Source organism: Mauremys reevesii, linkage group 5 (assembly GCF_016161935.1).
Source record: "Mauremys reevesii isolate NIE-2019 linkage group 5, ASM1616193v1, whole genome shotgun sequence".
Lineage (NCBI taxonomy): Eukaryota > Metazoa > Chordata > Testudines > Geoemydidae > Mauremys > Mauremys reevesii.
The window spans coordinates 17,716,726-17,733,207 of record NC_052627.1 but is presented as its reverse complement, the minus strand read 5'-3'; the positions used below and the strand labels follow the sequence as shown (position 1 = coordinate 17,733,207).

General features: G+C 41.1%; 1 protein-coding gene across 15 annotated transcripts in view; it reads left to right on the top strand.

Annotated features, from left to right (window-relative positions):
• LOC120405988 (ras-GEF domain-containing family member 1B-A) overlaps positions 1-16,482 on the top strand; it is a 297,170-nt gene that overhangs the window by 249,233 nt on the left and 31,455 nt on the right. For 2 of the 15 annotated variants that reach the window (XR_005599029.1, XR_005599030.1), the window contains exons 4-6: positions 1,130-1,167; positions 8,623-8,746; positions 12,509-12,837. The exons of 10 other annotated variants lie outside the window; for them this stretch is intronic. Coding sequence is in view for 3 of the 5 variants with exons in the window: in XM_039540084.1 (XP_039396018.1) it covers positions 8,623-8,688 (66 nt within the window). In the remaining 2 variants the exon portion in view is untranslated. Of the gene's footprint in view, positions 1-1,129; positions 1,168-4,112; positions 4,129-8,622; positions 8,747-12,508; positions 12,838-16,482 lie in introns of those variants that run through there. 3 more of the 15 variants (XM_039540084.1, XM_039540081.1, XM_039540086.1) reach the window with 3 other exon arrangements.

Genomic DNA, 16,482 nt, shown 5'->3' with positions numbered 1-16,482 from the left:
CTTAGTACTATGTCATATGTAACATCATGCAAGTCAGTACATGCTCTAACACAGTGTTATCTTCTAGTGTAGACACACACTTAATGGCTTTTCTGTAGGAATCTTTGTTCAAAATCTTGATGTCAGAGAGCATTTGGTAGTGCTCAGTTTCTCCCCAGAAGAGCTTTCAGTCTAAATAAACAAAAGGAAAGAGGGAAATATTATCATCTTCCCCATTATATAAATGGGATCAGAGGCTCAGCAACATTCAGTGACTTGCTCAAGGTCACACAAGAAGTCGGTGGTAGAGTTAGGAAATGAACCCAGGTCTCCTGAGTCCCAGTCTAGTTCTTTAATCACAAGACTGTCTTTCCTCTCTCAGCTGCCAAATGAAAAGAATCCCAATTGAGGTAAAGAAAAACAACAACAGTCATCATGCCTAGTAATTAATCTCAAGGGCTATGAAAGATACCTAAATTGCAGGGATGACGATAATACTGCTTCTACAGCATTTTTCATATGAGGATCTACGCATGTTCAGCAAGCATTATTAACTGAGCATTAAAACAACATTCTGAAGTAGGTTTGTATAGACCCATTTTACAGATGGCCAAACTGAAGTACAGGAGAGTTGCCCAAAATGAAGCAGTCAGTCATTGTCAGGGCTCAATCATCTTCTCTGGTGTTGGGAAGCAGGGGCAGCTCCAGGCCCCAGCACGCCAAGCATGTGCTTGGGGCGGCATGCCGTGGGGGGCGCTCTGCCGGTCGCCGGGAGGGCGGCAGGCAGGCTGCCTTCGGTGGCATGCCTGCGGAGGGTCCGTGGCTCCGGTGGACCTCCCGCAGGTGTGCCTGTGGAGGGTCCGCTGGTCCCACGGCTTCAGTGGAGCATCCGTAGGCACGCCTGCGGGAGGTCCACCGGAGCCGCGGGACCGGCAACCAGCAGAGCGCCCCCCCGCGGCATGCTGCTGTGCTTGGGGCAGCGAAATGTCTAGAGCCGCCCCTGTTGGGAAGTGAGAAAGAAGCATATGACTGCAATAGATGTAATGAACTCCAAGGTTTGTTTTTTTATTATTTTTTTATTTTATTTTATTAATCCTGCCAAGTTGCTTTTGGGTGAAATAAACAACACCACCTTTCACTTTATCCACAGATGATGGGGGAGTGAGGAGAAGCTGCAGGATGATCTGGGTGAGCAAAGTTAGACTCCATGCCTAAAAAGCCATCTGAAATCCTTTTGTGCAAATGTAATGATTTGTTCCAATTTAATTAGCAATCAGTAGGTTTCTCCATGGAATTATCACATAAAGCTGTGTCTTTTCCGACAGGAGCTACTGGCTAAAACAACCTAATAGGCAGGTAATTAATACAAATGAGAAGCTCTGTATGAAGATCACAAACTGGCTGTGTCTGCAGCAACTTCTTTGGAAGGTGGTAATGAGTTTTTGTTTCAGTGTGTTTATTACATCTGAAAAACAAATAGATCTTTCTTTGCTGGCTCTGCTGAGCAAAAGCACTGGAGCTCATTATGTTCTCAACAGAGCTATTTATCCATCATGCCTACCTAAGGACTGCCTTCTGTGTTTGCATCCTTCCTACTCCTCTAAACCAAAAGAGACTCTGTAAAAATTACTAATAAAATTAAAAATGTACAAGCATTTTTGACATTATTCAAACACTGAGAATAATGATAATTGGGGAAACTCTGAATCCAAACAACTCTCTACTTTTGGAGGTGCAAAATCTGGATGTGACTTACATCATTGAGTCTGACTCTAATTAAAATTTTAAAATACATACAGCAAGCATCTTGATGTTTACTGCCATTCACAAAGGGAAGCTCAGTCTATGGGTTGGTGACAAAAGTTCCCTCTTAAAGTGAAAAGTAACAAATCTGGCACTGATTCACTAAGATTTGGGAGGTTGTTTGCAGACTTATATGGGTTTCACTTGCAGCAGGCTGGGTTCACTCTGATGGAGGTCATGTTATTCAAGGAGTCATGGCCAGATGGTTGTGGAAGATATTTCCTCGAAAATCTCTTGATGAAGCTATGGAGGATAAACAACACAACGTCCCTACATGCAACATGGAGTGGAAGAATGTTTTTGTTCTCAACCTCTGAGCTGGCCAAGTGTAACTTTCAAGAAAATTCCAAGATCTAGTAAAATGATTCCTCCTTCTGCTTTTCCCATCAAAATGCTCCTTAGGAGAATGCTAGCAGGGCATTTTCCAGGCTGGGCTAACTGGAGAACAGAGGGCCCAGTTCTCTAATGCTCTGCACAATGTGTAGTCATTTATGCCAATGCCAAGTGCCACTGTTCTGATCTGGTAGTGTTTTACAGCCCCTTCACTGTGGTTTACATGTGATTGCATATTGTGCAGGGCAACTAAAAATCAGGCCAAGAGAGTTTGTGACTTGCTCTGGTTAAAGAGGAAATTGGTGCAAAGCCAGGAACAGAACCCTGATCACGCAGGTGGTTGACACCTATCTGATCTCTTAGGCTCCAGTGCTTTTCATACAGACTGGTTTTATCAAAACACAACTATCTGAACTCTGCTGATGGAAGGATCGTGTTTATTTTGGACAATCACCATGCAAGCAGAACAAAACACCTTTTTGAAAAAGGAACATAATAATTATATATGTACATATTGATGACACCTCCTTTATTAATCACCCTCCAGTGAAAGGCCAGGGAGTCGCATAATTTTAGTGTAAATTGATGTTTATACACTTTTCCTATTAAACCATCCATACTTTATTCTTAAGAGACAGCAATAAGCACTTTATCAAAAAATATCTATTGCCAGGAGAGAGAAACTGGCAATATTACCCATTTGAAAGTATCCTTTAAAGGAAATCAAGTTGATTAAAAAATAGTCTCAAGGAAAACCAACAATCCAGGGGTCATAGTGTTAATGTTGTGGTGTTACGATAAACTATGCATTTTTATACTATGTCTGTGAAGAATAATGTATTTGGTTATTACGTTGGCAGTGTGAGCTTTATTCTGTCCTCAGTGATTCATTTCCTTGCTTTAAAGGGCTGGGGTTTTGTAAGTGAGGTAACCATATTGTTGTCCCTGTATAGCTTTAGTTTTTGAAACACTTTTTTTTGTTTTGGAAAATAGTGACTGGCTTGAACTATAACTGTATCCTTTATTCAAAGGCATTGCTAAGATGAGTCATAAAAGTAGCCTGAGATTACCAGTGATTATCAAAGGAAATTATTTGTTTTAAGCTTCAAAATCTTGCACTCGCAATGAGATCAAACACTCCATTTGCCTGTCCCAGTCTAATAATTATTAATACTTTAAACTTGCAGCTCTTGGAAGTTCTGTGGCCCATTGCAGATGAATACTAAAAACTTGCTGATGCCAGTTTTAGTGCTGTGATTAGGATTTGCAGAGATCTATTTGTATCTCCTACGAAAGAATTTCTTTATGATACATCAGATATACAGAGCCTATGGAACAGTGTCTGAAAATTTGAGATAGTTGGTTCCTCTCTTTGTTTAATGACTTTTCCTGGTACAGGTCGGTCTGCATTGCTTTGTGTTTCATATTGCAGTGGTTAGCAGTTGCTTACGTGGTGTATATGGCCATTTTAGATAGCCATTGTTATTGAGTTTAAGAATCTTATTAGAATAGAGTTTAAGTTAGTTGCAATAAATACTATTCTAACTCAATTTGGCCAGCAGTGTGGACTGGGTTAAATGTTCAAGAATAGATAAGAGCCTAGACACGAGCAATGGTTTTTAACCCCTGTTCAAATACAAGTTGGTAGTGTCTGGCTAAACCACATTTAGGACCCTCTCTGCTGTAAAATCAACCATACTGGAGGGCCAGGTTATGGCAAACAGAACTCTGTCTTGTTGTGTATATGGGACCCACACCTGTATTGGAATTGTGTCCCCAAAACATGCTGTCACCAATTCCCTGTGAAACAGTTAGATGGGAAGTACAGTCTGGGTCTCTCCTCCAGTAGATGGCACCAAACAAAAGTGTAGGAGCCACTCTTAAAGGTGATGATAAATGGGTGTGGAACCTTCTTGTTTCTTTATGAGATATGAAAGCCTGAAAGATTTTCCAAACAATTTTTTTCCTCTGCTCTTTTTTCTTACTTATATATTCAGGTCTTGTCTATCCAGGTACATAATTGATGCACAACTGAAGAACTAGTGGAAGGATGACCTCACAAGAGGCTCAAAGTTGAGCAGTTGGAAGAAAAACTACATTGTTTAAAACTTTGGTTTTAGCAAAAACATATTTTATTCCAATATCTAATAAAGACTTGGAAGAAAGGAGATATTTGTTAAAGATACAACATCTCCCTGTGTTCAATTAAGGTGTGAGAGAGTTCTAAATGACATCTGAGACCCCCAAGAAATTCTTCCACAACACCTGGGAGGATCTGACATGACATTCCTGATATTTCTCAAGTAAAAAACCAAGCATAAAAAAGCCTAACCCCCTTTTCTGGCCAGAAAGCTGGTTGGAAAAGCTGGTCAGAAAATCAGCTTTTTTTCCTGCTGAAAGTTTGGATGAAAATGAGGGGGGAAATTAAAAAAAATTAACAGAAATGTTTGATGTTTTGACAAAATATTGAAAACTGCATTTTGGGGGGTGGGCGTGGGGTGAAAAGTAAATATTTCCAGTTTTTGGCAAAATACATATTTTTGTGACAATTTTTTTTCTATTTAAAACCCAATTTTCAGTTTTGAAAAACAGTTTAACTGAAAAACTTTCAACTAGTCCTAATCTTTACACATCTCCCAGAGGTGAATAAAGGACACAGATCTATTTGCTTTCCTTTGCCATTGGACTTTCACCTTTTCCATTGGGAGGGTTTAGTAGATTTAATTGGCAGTAAACATTTCCTGATACTCATGCTAAATTTTGCTCCCCGAGGTTTCAGTTACATTACAAATTACAGATGCTCTGAAGGCATTTTATGTGCCTAGTGTCAGAGAGAGGTATCAGAATGACTGACTCTTGACCATGTTTTTTGTTTCATGCTATAATTTTCATTAGTATTCATAGAATTATTTTTTTTTAGATCAAATGGTGATAAAAGGCTCAAGGAAAAATACTGTTATTCTCCTTCTATGAATCCTGAAAAGCTCTGGCTACAGGAATAGTCATATAGAATGATTGATTATAGGTTTCTCTCGTTTTTCAAACATAGGCCTCTTCCGTTTCGCAAAGAGGTCTAAGTGGTTTTGTTTTTGGAAGAGTGCATCAAAAAGTGATAGGCTCATATCTGTCATTGCTCTCCAGTGGAAAGGCTACGACAGACACAGGAGAACTTTCATGGCTAATTTTACACAGCTGTGACTAATAGGACTAGTTGAGTGAGTATAACCACTTGTGCTGATGGAGTTTCAACAAGAGAAGCAGCATGTGGTGGGGGCGAAGAGCAGGGGTGGGAAAGGAAATACCAAGGCCCCTGCACTTGGGTACTTCAGTGGGGATTTATGAGATCTAACAATATGAGTCACCTCCGTGAGCTTCTGCACTTAGAGTCAAACTTATAATAGCATGACTTAAAGTATTGTGAGGATACTATCAAACTCAGGGGCCCATGGCTTGGATGACAAAGATCAAACAAATTTTAGTGTAGATTGCCCTCTCAATGGGACGCGTGTTTATAAAATATAAGGCATGTGGGAGGTGCTCCTATGCTGATTATTTTTTCCAAACTGGGCCTGCTTTGGTTGGCTCAACAATTCAGAGCTCAATGGGATGGGAGAGGAGGAGGTTATACAGTGACTTCAGCTAGCAGATGCTGTCGGAGTCTGAAATCTTAGTGGTATCATGCAGGAAGAAAACCAAAGTCCACTTGTAGGTAGGAGTGGATAGGTTGAGGGATTAGTTACTGGATACTCAACCATTTGCTTTAAGCATGCATGTCTGAACTCAGTTCAGATCTGTACTAAGTAAAAATTGTTACTATCTAAGAGATCTTTAGTGTTATGAAATAAAGTAGCCATTCCAGTCCAGCTCCCACTTGACAAGCATTCATGTTACAAAAACCTCTCTGTTGGCAATCTCATCAGATAGGCCAAGGATTAAATGGGCTTTGCATTGACCACAGAACTGCAAATAGTGAAACAGGAGTTAGGTGCAGTTGTGGTGGCGGGGGAAGACAAGTGTGCTTACAGAAAGTGGAGATTTTTTGAAATAACAAATGATTTATGTTCTATGAAATTGGTTGTTTCTCAGATGAGAAACAGAAGCCCAAATTAATCCGTTCATAGAGCTGGTAGGAAATATTATGATTTCAAAAGTTTTTAAACAAAAAGGAACAAATTTGTTGTGAAAAATTTCGCCAAAATATGTCCAATTTCCCACCAGCTATAGAGTTCATCAACATTTTTCAAATGTGGATGTTTTCTATGAAAAAAGGGACAAAGATTTAACAAATCTTTTTATGAAAACGTCTCAAATTTTGGACCAGCTCTAGTTATTTGTTATAAGCAAAAGAGTTTTTTACCTTTCGGTAATGAAACATAAAAGCTAAGTTACAACTACAACTGAATTTTAAGCTAAATCAGAAGTTGCTTTCAATCGCTAAGTGAACAGTTGTGGTCTCTGTGTGTGTGTGTGAAAGGAAAATGATTGAATAATCATTGCCTCGGAGGCAATTTTGAGTTTAACTGACATTTTATTAAATTTAAATAATTGTTTAAGAATTCCTTTTGGTTGGACTGTCATTGACAATCCCACAAGTCTGGATTTGCAAAAAGAACAGGAGTACTTGTGGCACCTTAGAGACTAACAAATTTAATTTAGCATAAGCTTTCGTGATGTGACTGTCAAATCAAGAAGGATCTGTGCCAGGTTAACAATCCAAGGTTCTGCAAGGATACTGAAAACGTCTCCCCAGTGTAGCTGAGCACTTTGTAATAAGGCTGCAGCCTGGTCTATATTAGAAAACTTGTTGTAATGTGACTGTATCATTGTAAAAGGTTGTTACACCATTGCATATCTCTAATGTAGACACTCTAGAATCAGTTTAAATTGCACCTATACTGGTTCAGATTAACTTGGTGAAATTGGCTCCAGTGGGTCTATGCTCACACTGAATGTTATTATGTTTTGCTGGATCAGAGAGTAAATATCCCTCTGCTCCTTTAGGATGACATTTACCCCCCTGCTGAGAGCCAAGACAACGCCATTTGTACCACTGAAATGCCTCAAAATAGAGCTTGAGTGGGTGTTACATTTTACAGAGGCCTTGTACCTGTTCTTTGTGCAGGGATCAGTGTCATCTTAAGTGAGGTACAAAAAGTATTTGTGCGCGTGTTCAGACTCCCAGCTAGCTGTGGTGGGAGGGAGAATGGCTGGATCATCCCCCACTGAGAAGAGAAGATCTAAGCATTCTGAGAGAAGAGAACAAAGAAAAAGGAGTCAAGTCTCTGCTGTCCTTGGATGAGAGCTGACAGGTGGACAACGATAGTGCAATTCCTCAGTTTGTGCTGGGTTTGCCAGAAGGTGCACGCCCCCCCAGCAGTAATGAATCCTGACAGCACCAGCTGTCAGTCAGGGAGAGAAATCTCCCAGTGCTGCAGTGCCTGCCACTTTCTTCTCTTGTGCCGACGGATGAGACTAATGCCAGATGATGGGTAGGCTTGGCAGCAGATGAAGAATGCTAGTGGAAATCTCCACAGTCCTTTTTAGCTATGCCTTTGCCCAGTATTTACATAATTAATTGTCTTAAATGTATAAGATGGTGAAACGGGGGAGGGGGGGGCTGTACTGCATCGTCTGTTGTTTGAACGTTTCTTGTTTGTTTGTGTGGGGAAAGTGTCATCATGTGGTGAGTACATAGACTCCCTGGGCTCCATGCCACGTGGCCACTGCTATGCTGGGTGGGTCTTCATAATCATCAGCAGAAGTTACTTTTCCCCTTATGAGATATTAAAGTCAAAACATCATTAACTCAGACAAATGTTGCAGATGTGGTGTGGTACCCATTCTGGGGGTTTTCTTCTAGGGTGAAATCGTGGCCCCATAGAGATCAATGCCATTGCCTTCAGTGGGACCAGAATTTCACCTCTAATGTTTTGGAGATGTCTGGTTAGTGGAGGAGATTGGAAAGCAATCTTCATTAATATTAATAACATCCTTGCTATAAAACGTAGTCATTTGAAGGGACACCACAGGGCTACAAATACACCTGGTTAAAAACAAAAAAACTATTGTTAATGACTTTACTGGTGGACAAAGAGTAATTATGGCAAAATAGAAATAGATTCTTCTGCAGCTGTGGCTCATAAAAATGTTCCTGTTGTTATGACAGACGAAAAGGTTATATGTTATAAAAAATGTTCTCCAGAATTTGGAGGAAAAACAGAGCATTTCACCAAAAAAAAAAAATCTCTCCTCTATCTAGATGTTTGTTAGAGCAGGTCCTTTTTTTCTGTCTGTGTTTGTGCAGCACCTAGCACAATTGGGTCCTGGTCCAGGTTTGGGGCTCCTAGGAGAAACCACCACAATACAAACAAACAAACAATAATGTTAATTGACATCATATTTGAGCACCTTAACAATTGTAAAGTAATACAAGGTTCTCCTTGTCTCTCCCTTTTCATTAGGTGTATGTTTTGTTTCTTTGCTTTTGTTTGTTTGTTTTTACTGCAGGAAAGCTATGAAGGAGGAGTGTGCTTTGCTCTGGTGCTGAAGCTTACAGTTATTCTAGTTTCTTGAAGAAGTGCATTCCAGAGTCATGGACCAGTTGCCTGTAAGCTTCACAGGTCTCATCCAGGTGGTTAGCAGTTCTGTTGTTTTTCAGGATCATAGCTGTTGGAGATAGCATGGGCTTGGAAAGAAGCCCCTGTAGTAGCTGGAGCCAATCACTTGATAACAGAACAAAACCTTGAATTTGAGTCTGAATACTAGTCTCGTATATCACAGAGAAGGCTGAGTTTGGCTCACTGATTTTTACCTTTCTGGACTGTGGATGTGGATGAGAAATTTAAAATAGAATTTGGTTCTTTTTTTTTTTAATTGCTTTAATATTTTGCAAAATCATGATTAAGTCACGGTCTTTATCAGGATCTTCCACATGATCCTTTGGTCCTCTAGTTTCTGTAGTGCCAAATTCTGGTCTGATTGAAGTGAATGGCATCTTTGTCAATGGCTTCTATGGGATCAAGGCTGGGATTGCATAGGCTTCAAGGCATGTTATTGGAATCTCTTGTATGGTTCCTAGTGCTTTGTCGGCTTATTGTATGTTATATGAATTTACTGCAATGCTGTTTGGAAAACGATCATATGCTGTTTCCATAGATTTCTTAGTGATCATTTTAGGGGAGGGAGGTGGTCACATAATTAAGAAAAGTCACTTTTCAGGTTTTTCTTTCAGTCCCAATCTTTTTATTTATTTTTTTTATTTTTACATAAAAGGTTTGGGAACAGCATCCTGATTTGGTTTAGAGACTGATCCCAGACCCACCCCTGGATCCAAATGCCCACAAGGTTTAGGGAAGTGTGGATCTGGGTCTGAACTTTGTGGCTAGGGTGACCAGACAGCAAGTGTGAAAAATCGGGACAGGGGGTCGGGGTAATAGGAGCCTATATAAGAAAAAGACCCAAAAATCGGGACGGTGTCTCTAAAATCGGGACATCTGGTCACCTTATTTGTGGCTCAGACCTTTCTGTATTTTATGTATTATTTTAAATGGTATTTTTAACTTAGTGTTTCTCTAGGGCACCTAGAAAGCTGTGGTTATTAGGCACCAAAGAAATAAATTGTACTGTTGTAACAAATCTGGACAGGTTGGTTGGTTGTCTCTCTGGCTTTCAGGTATTGCCTTAAATCAGTAACGACAGAGGATATATTAAATATCACTTTAAATCAGAGCTCCTGGGTGAGTTAGTACATTGGGGTTATTTTGTTTTAATGGAAACTATGAAATCATATATGTTTTGAGGACTCCCTACTGGATATTGATTCTCCTACTGGTCTGGCAAATGAGGGGAGTGAGGCTTCATGGGGGTCAGAGGAACTTTACAATGCAGTGTAATATGCATCATCATGAAAGGTAAAAGAACCACTCCCACGCTACATTTTCTCTTTCTCTTTGCAAGGCTGATTGCTACTCACTGAGCAAAGTTCACATGGGCATTGAGCCTGGAGGGATGATAAGATACTGAACAAAATATTTTTGAATGAATAGAGTTGTTGACTGAATAATTGATTTCTGTTCTCCGTAACCAAGCATGGGGAACATCTGGCTGCTGCAGGATCCCACTTGAGCACACAGGCAGGGGGTACGGGTAGGCTTTGAATGTTCCTTTGAAGGGGTTACAATTGATCCATCTTCCCTTGGAAGGCAAGGAACAGCTGTTAAGAGACTGCTACACCTTGTCTGTGTCAGGACCCCTCTAGAATGATGAATAACACCATGGCCACATAGCACTTTTACGGTTTTTTTCTGGGACGTGGGAGGTATGTATATATCTTCAATGTAGGGTGACCAGATGTCCTGATTTTATTGGAACAGTCCCGATTTTTGGGTCTTTTTCTTATATAGGCTCCTATTACCCCCCATCCCCGTCCCGATTTTTCACACTTGCTGTCTGGTCACCCTACTTCAATGCTTGTCAAAGGTGTCAGACCAACAGCCTTGCATGCTGAATTCCTCTATGGATGTCCACAATAGCAGTAAAGCATTGACAGCAGGAGGCTGTATCCCATCAGTATGCCTCTAATCTGACCTACAAGGGAACCCTCTGTGAAGGAAAAAGATCAGTTCACTCTCCAGGGCCATTCAGTCTTCGGATTCTCTGCTGAGCCTGCCATCGGGGTGGCAGTTAATACCAATTATAATGTGTATTTTTTATTGTTAAGGACACTTGTCCATAGGTAACTGAATTAGGAGCACTATATTAATATCACAGAGGCCAAATGGCGACATAGGATTTCCAAGATGGGGATTTCCAATTTCTTTTGTAGCAGTATCGCGTGCAGGGTGGCCCAAAGCCTGCCACAGCCTCCATGGCCATGTGCTACCACGGGGAAAGCCAGTCAAAAGTTGGCAGAGTACTGCTTCACGGTGACTCTCAGCCAGTACATGGAGCAGATGAGGTTAGACTCTAACCGTTAGAGCATGTGCAGATAAGGGCAGGGAGAAGCATGCAAGGAGCTACAGAGACTAATCCAGGCATTGGGTTGCAATAACTTCTGTGGAACTGATCTGGGGCCTGGAGATTAGGATTACTTCCCCCTGCTACTTACGCCGCTGCCCAATGCCTGGCGTAGCTACCTGAGCTGGGCACTACTCTCAGAATTTAGTGCAATTCAACCTACTGTGATTTTTAGTTTCTGAGGCCTCGTCTTCACTGGGAATTTACACTGATTTCAGGAATTGGTGTCCAACCCTGGCCTAGTCATACCAGCGCAGAGCTGTAGGACAGACAGGCACAACTACAATCTGCCCTGTGCAATTTACCCTGCAGGGCAGATCATGGCTTTCTTTGGCTATACTAGGGATTTGCACGGGACTCCAGTGGCTGGAATCAGGGAAATTCCCAGGGCCGTGCATGACTTTGTCCCAGCATCCTGCTTTTTGGAAAGTAGGAAAGCTGTGACAAAACAAAAGCCACATATTACATAAGGAAAGGGAGGCAGCCCGTCTGTCTCCAAAGATGGCGATTTCCTGGGCAGCATTTGATGCACTATTTTTCTTTCTGACTCTGGGTGTTGCGCTGAGAAAATTGTGACACTCTCTTTTCAGGGCTGAAAGAGAGAAGCCCGCCTCCTCGAGTGTGAAGCATTTGGGAGAACAGAAGAGCAGCATATTATGGTTAACAAACTGTCAGAAATAATAACCATGAAAAATGCTTAAGAGAAATGAAAAATGGGGGTATCTCCAAACATGGTCCCTTCTTTCAAAGATGTTCTGGGAAACACCTGGCTGGTTGTAAATGGTTTTCTTGCCTCTTTTTCCTGACCTCAACAGTCAGAACCTTAGTGAGCGTGCCTGGGAACAGGAAGGGACAAGACTGCATACAGGGACCAGAGCAAAGGCTGCATTAGGTTAAGAATGTGACCAAAGTAATTGGGCCAGATTCTCATTGCCTTGTACCTTGTGCAGCTGTTTCTACCTGTGCACAGCGTGTGTAACACACTGCTAAGTGAGAATGGTAATGGTTTATACTCAGTTTGCTTTGGTGTGAATTACTACACTGAGTGCAGGGCGACAGTGAATCTGGCCTGCCCTTTTTAAATGTGTGCAAAGGGAGGGTGTTTCTTTGCTGAAGAAAAGTGAGGGGGAAGGATTCATGGATTTTAATGTGATCATCTTGTTTGACCTCCTTCATAACACAGGCCACATAGCATTCCACCTAGTCAATGCTGCACCAAGCCCAATATCTTGTGGTTGAAGCATCGAGCTTATAGGTCTCCCTAGCCTGCTATGTGTCATCCTCTCTCCTGGCCTGAAGAGATGTCATGGTTTTAGATTTCAAGGCCATTTATGCCAATTTAAGGCCCATTCTATAGCATTGTTCTGTTTTGTTATAGATATTAAATGCAGCAACAAAGGGGACAAAAGCACCATGAATAAAAGAGGAGAGACGGTGGAAGAAGATTAGATAGAAGGAGAAAAGGACCAAATAAACAGAGGTGCCAACTAGGTTCTAATGCCAAAGTTTCTGCTGGTCTGAGACCTTTTTTCCTAAAACTTATGATCACCTTGAAGCTAGGAATTCAGAGCTAAGAATTCCAGTAGATGGCGGAGCAGCCCAATTCTGCTGCTGAGTGAGGCTCTATAACCTCTACTTTGAGGACCTCTGACATGGTGGCCCAAATCCTGCCACAGCCCATATGTAGGTTGGGATAGCTGCTGTCAGGTGACTTCGACAGTGGCCAATGCCAGGTGCCCTGAGAGAGTGAACTACACAGGCAATGATCAATGATCTCTCTCCTCCATGGACACCATACTTACCCATCCTGGCTAATAGCCATTTATGGACTAGCCACACCATGAATTTATCCCCTCCCCTTTAAACATTGTATACATGGATTTATATAAGGGCAATAAATATTTCTCATCTTATTCTCTATCCCCTTTAATTATTTCTTCAGAGAACTATCCACGATACTCTCAAGATGTTGGGGTTATTTTTCCAATGTGCATTACTTTACATTTATCCACATTAAATTTTTTTTGCCATTTTGTGCCCAATCACTTAGTTTTGTGAGATTTTTTTGAAGTTCTTCACAATCTGCTTTTTTCTTAACTATCTTGAGTAGTTTAGTGTCATTCTGCAACTTTGCCACCCACTGCTCCATTCTGAGAATTTACCATTAATTCCTACCCTTTCCCTGTCCTTTAACCAGTTCTCAATCCATCCAAAGGCGGATCCCCTTTGTCACATATTTGTTGACCTCTTCAAAGAACTCTAATAGATTAGTAAGACACGATTTCCCTTTTAGAAACCATGTTGACTATTGCTCAAGAGTTTTTTGTTTTTCTATGTGTCTGACAATTTTATTCTTTACTATTTTCAAGTTCCTTCAGAACTCTTGGGTGAATACCATCTGGTCCCTGGTGACTTGTTAATGTTGAGTTTTATCATTTTAAAAAAAAACCTCCTCTGTGACACTTCAATCTGTGACAGTTCCTCATTTTTGTCACTACAAAAAGCAGCTCAGTGGGAATCTCTCCCTAACATCCTCAGTGAAAGTGAAAGAAAGAATCCATTTAGTTTCTCATAATTCTTATCATCTTTATTCTTTTTTTCCTTTGTTTTTTCATTTTTCAAGAGGCCCCACTGGTTGTTTTTAGCCTGCTTCTTGCTTGCTTAACTTAAAAAAAAAATTTTGTTATTACCTTTGTTTTTTTGGCTAGCTTTTCTTCAAACTTTTTCTTTTCTTCTTTTACTTTTAGCACACTCTTGTTGCTCCTTTCTTTGTATTTGCTCTTTTTGATTTTCCACTTTTTTTTTACTTTTTTTTTTTTTTTCTCTTTCTTTTTGCTTCTTTTTGCTTCTTTTTGGTGTTTTTTGGTTTTTTTTTTTTTTTTTTTTTTTTTTTTTTTTTTTGGTTGGGGTTGTATATGTTGGGCCTCTATTATAGGCCTTAAAAGGTTTTAAATTTTTCACTTATTTCACTTACCTTTTGTTGTCTTTTTTTAACTTTTACTTAACTTTTTCCCTTTTTTTTTTTTTGTTTCCCCCTTTAAAAGTTGCAGTGTTGTTGGTTGTTTGTTTTCTTCTCACCATGGGATGTTGAATGCTATTGTATTATGGTGGTCATGCTATCCTGGTATAGCTACCCTCTGCATTTCGTCCTGAAGTGAAATGTTCCCAGTCAATATGGGGATAATTGAAATCCCCCTATTATATTGTTCTTAATTTTTTAGCCCTCTCTCTAATTTCCCTTAGCATCATCATCACTATTACTGTCCTGGTCAGGTGGTGGATAATAGATCCCTATGTTATATTTTTTTACTAGAGCATGAAATTTCTCCAGAGAGACTATGGAACCTGTGGATGCGCCTATTTTTTTTACTTTTTTTGATCTTACACTTTTTTTTTTATAGTATAGTGCCTCCCTCCTCTGGCCTGTTCTGTTCCTCCTTCCTTATATTTTTGTTTTGATTGATGTTGTTTGTTTTTGGTTGGTCTCCACCAGGTTTCTGTGATCTATATTATATATATATATCTATCTCTATCACAACCAAGGCACTAGTTCTTCATCTTATTATTATTTTTTGCATTTGTGTACAAGCACTTTTAAAAACTTGTCCCTGTTTATTAGCCTGCCTTTTTTTTTTTGTGATTTTTTTTTTTTTTTGTTTATTCCTCTGCTCCTGACTATAACCTGAGATTTCTCTATCATCAGACTCTCCCTAAGAGAGTCTGTGTGTCGATCCCACGCCCTCTGTGTTTAGTGCCAGCAGTCTGGTTCCACTTTGGTTTTAGGTGGAGCCATCTCTCTCCTGTATAGGCCCATCTCTCTACACCATCGTCTCATCCACGCATTGAGACTCTCTCTGCTGCCTGCCTACTACCTGGCTGCGTGGCGGGGGAACTGGGAGCATTTCTGAAAAACCCACCATAGAGGTCCTTCATTTCAGTCTCTTCCTAGCTAAATTGGGCTTCAGGACATCTCTCCTCCCCTTCCTCCCTCATTGGTGACTTGAGTCACAGGGCTGGGGAAGCTAGAGACTTGGCTTTCGTATTTGCTTCTGCACTGATTTGCTGTGTGACTTTGGATGAGTTATGTTACCTTCTCTGTGTCTCAGGCACCCAATCTGTAAAACAGAGATGATAAATGCTGGTTAGGATTTTTCAAACGTAGACATTTCAAAATTGTAAAGAGCGGGGGGAGAGGAGGTATTTTTGACTAAATGTACAAAATTTCATAGCCCTTCTCCCTGGCTTTTTGACCAGCTTTGCCACTTTGCTAATAAAGTTTCGCAGTAAACACCTACGTTTGTAAAGCACTTTCAAATCTCTAGCTGAAATGTTTGCAAAAGGTTATCATCTATGATACACCACTATCTTCTTGTTAAGCTTGTAAATGTCCCCCCAAATCAGTGCTCCGTTTCCTTAAATAAAGCTTCGAACTTTGTGGTAACTTTTTATTTTCCTCTGGTGTTTGGTGGCTGAGTATGTTTCTGTGCCCACCCCAAAGCAATCCTGATTTGAAGCACTTCCAATGCGACGGTCACTGCTGAACAGAACATGCGGTACTAAAGCTATATTTACACGTTGGAATTTGTTCGTAGGTAGGCTTCTATCCCTGGATCCTGGCAGCCCATGTTGCTGGACTAAAGCCACAATACAAAATCATTAGGCAGCATGGATATTTTTTCTTCCCATTTGCAATTTGCCGAGAGGTGTCTGTCCTACCCCATATCTCCTCCCTGTTCATCAAAGAGCAGCACAGTCCCTCTTCTCAAATATGTATGTAAAGGCAACGGTTACATCGAACAGTGGTATAACTCCCCTGTCAGACAGAACATGCCCATTGCAACACCATCCTAGCAGGCTGGCAGCAGCCATAGGGCATCCATTAACTGTTGATCCCTAATTCTGCTGCCTGAGGGCAGTTTTAGGATAAACAGCTGCCTTTTCAATGAAGCCTTGTCCCACCAGCAGGGCAGCACTGGGCAATCCATTGCTATTTCAGTCCAGGGCCGGCTCCAGGCACCAGCGAAGGAAGCAGGTGCCTGGGGCGGCCAATAGAAAGGGGAGGCGCTCCGTCCGTTGCTGGGGCGGCACATCTGGGTCTTCCGCGGCAATTCGACTGCGGGACCTTCGCTCCTTCTCTTCGCTCATCGGCAGCACTTCGGCGGCAGCTCAATCGGTTTTTTACTTTTTTTTTTTTTTTTCCTTCGCTGGAGCCGGCCCTGTTTCAGTCAGCAGCAGGTGGAGTTGCTGTGTTACTCCGATTACCAGCCGTGCTGGGGAAACATGCTGCAGGTTTCTGTGCAGAATCTGGGCCACCATCAACCAGCCACAAAAATCTCCACAGAGCTACAGCTT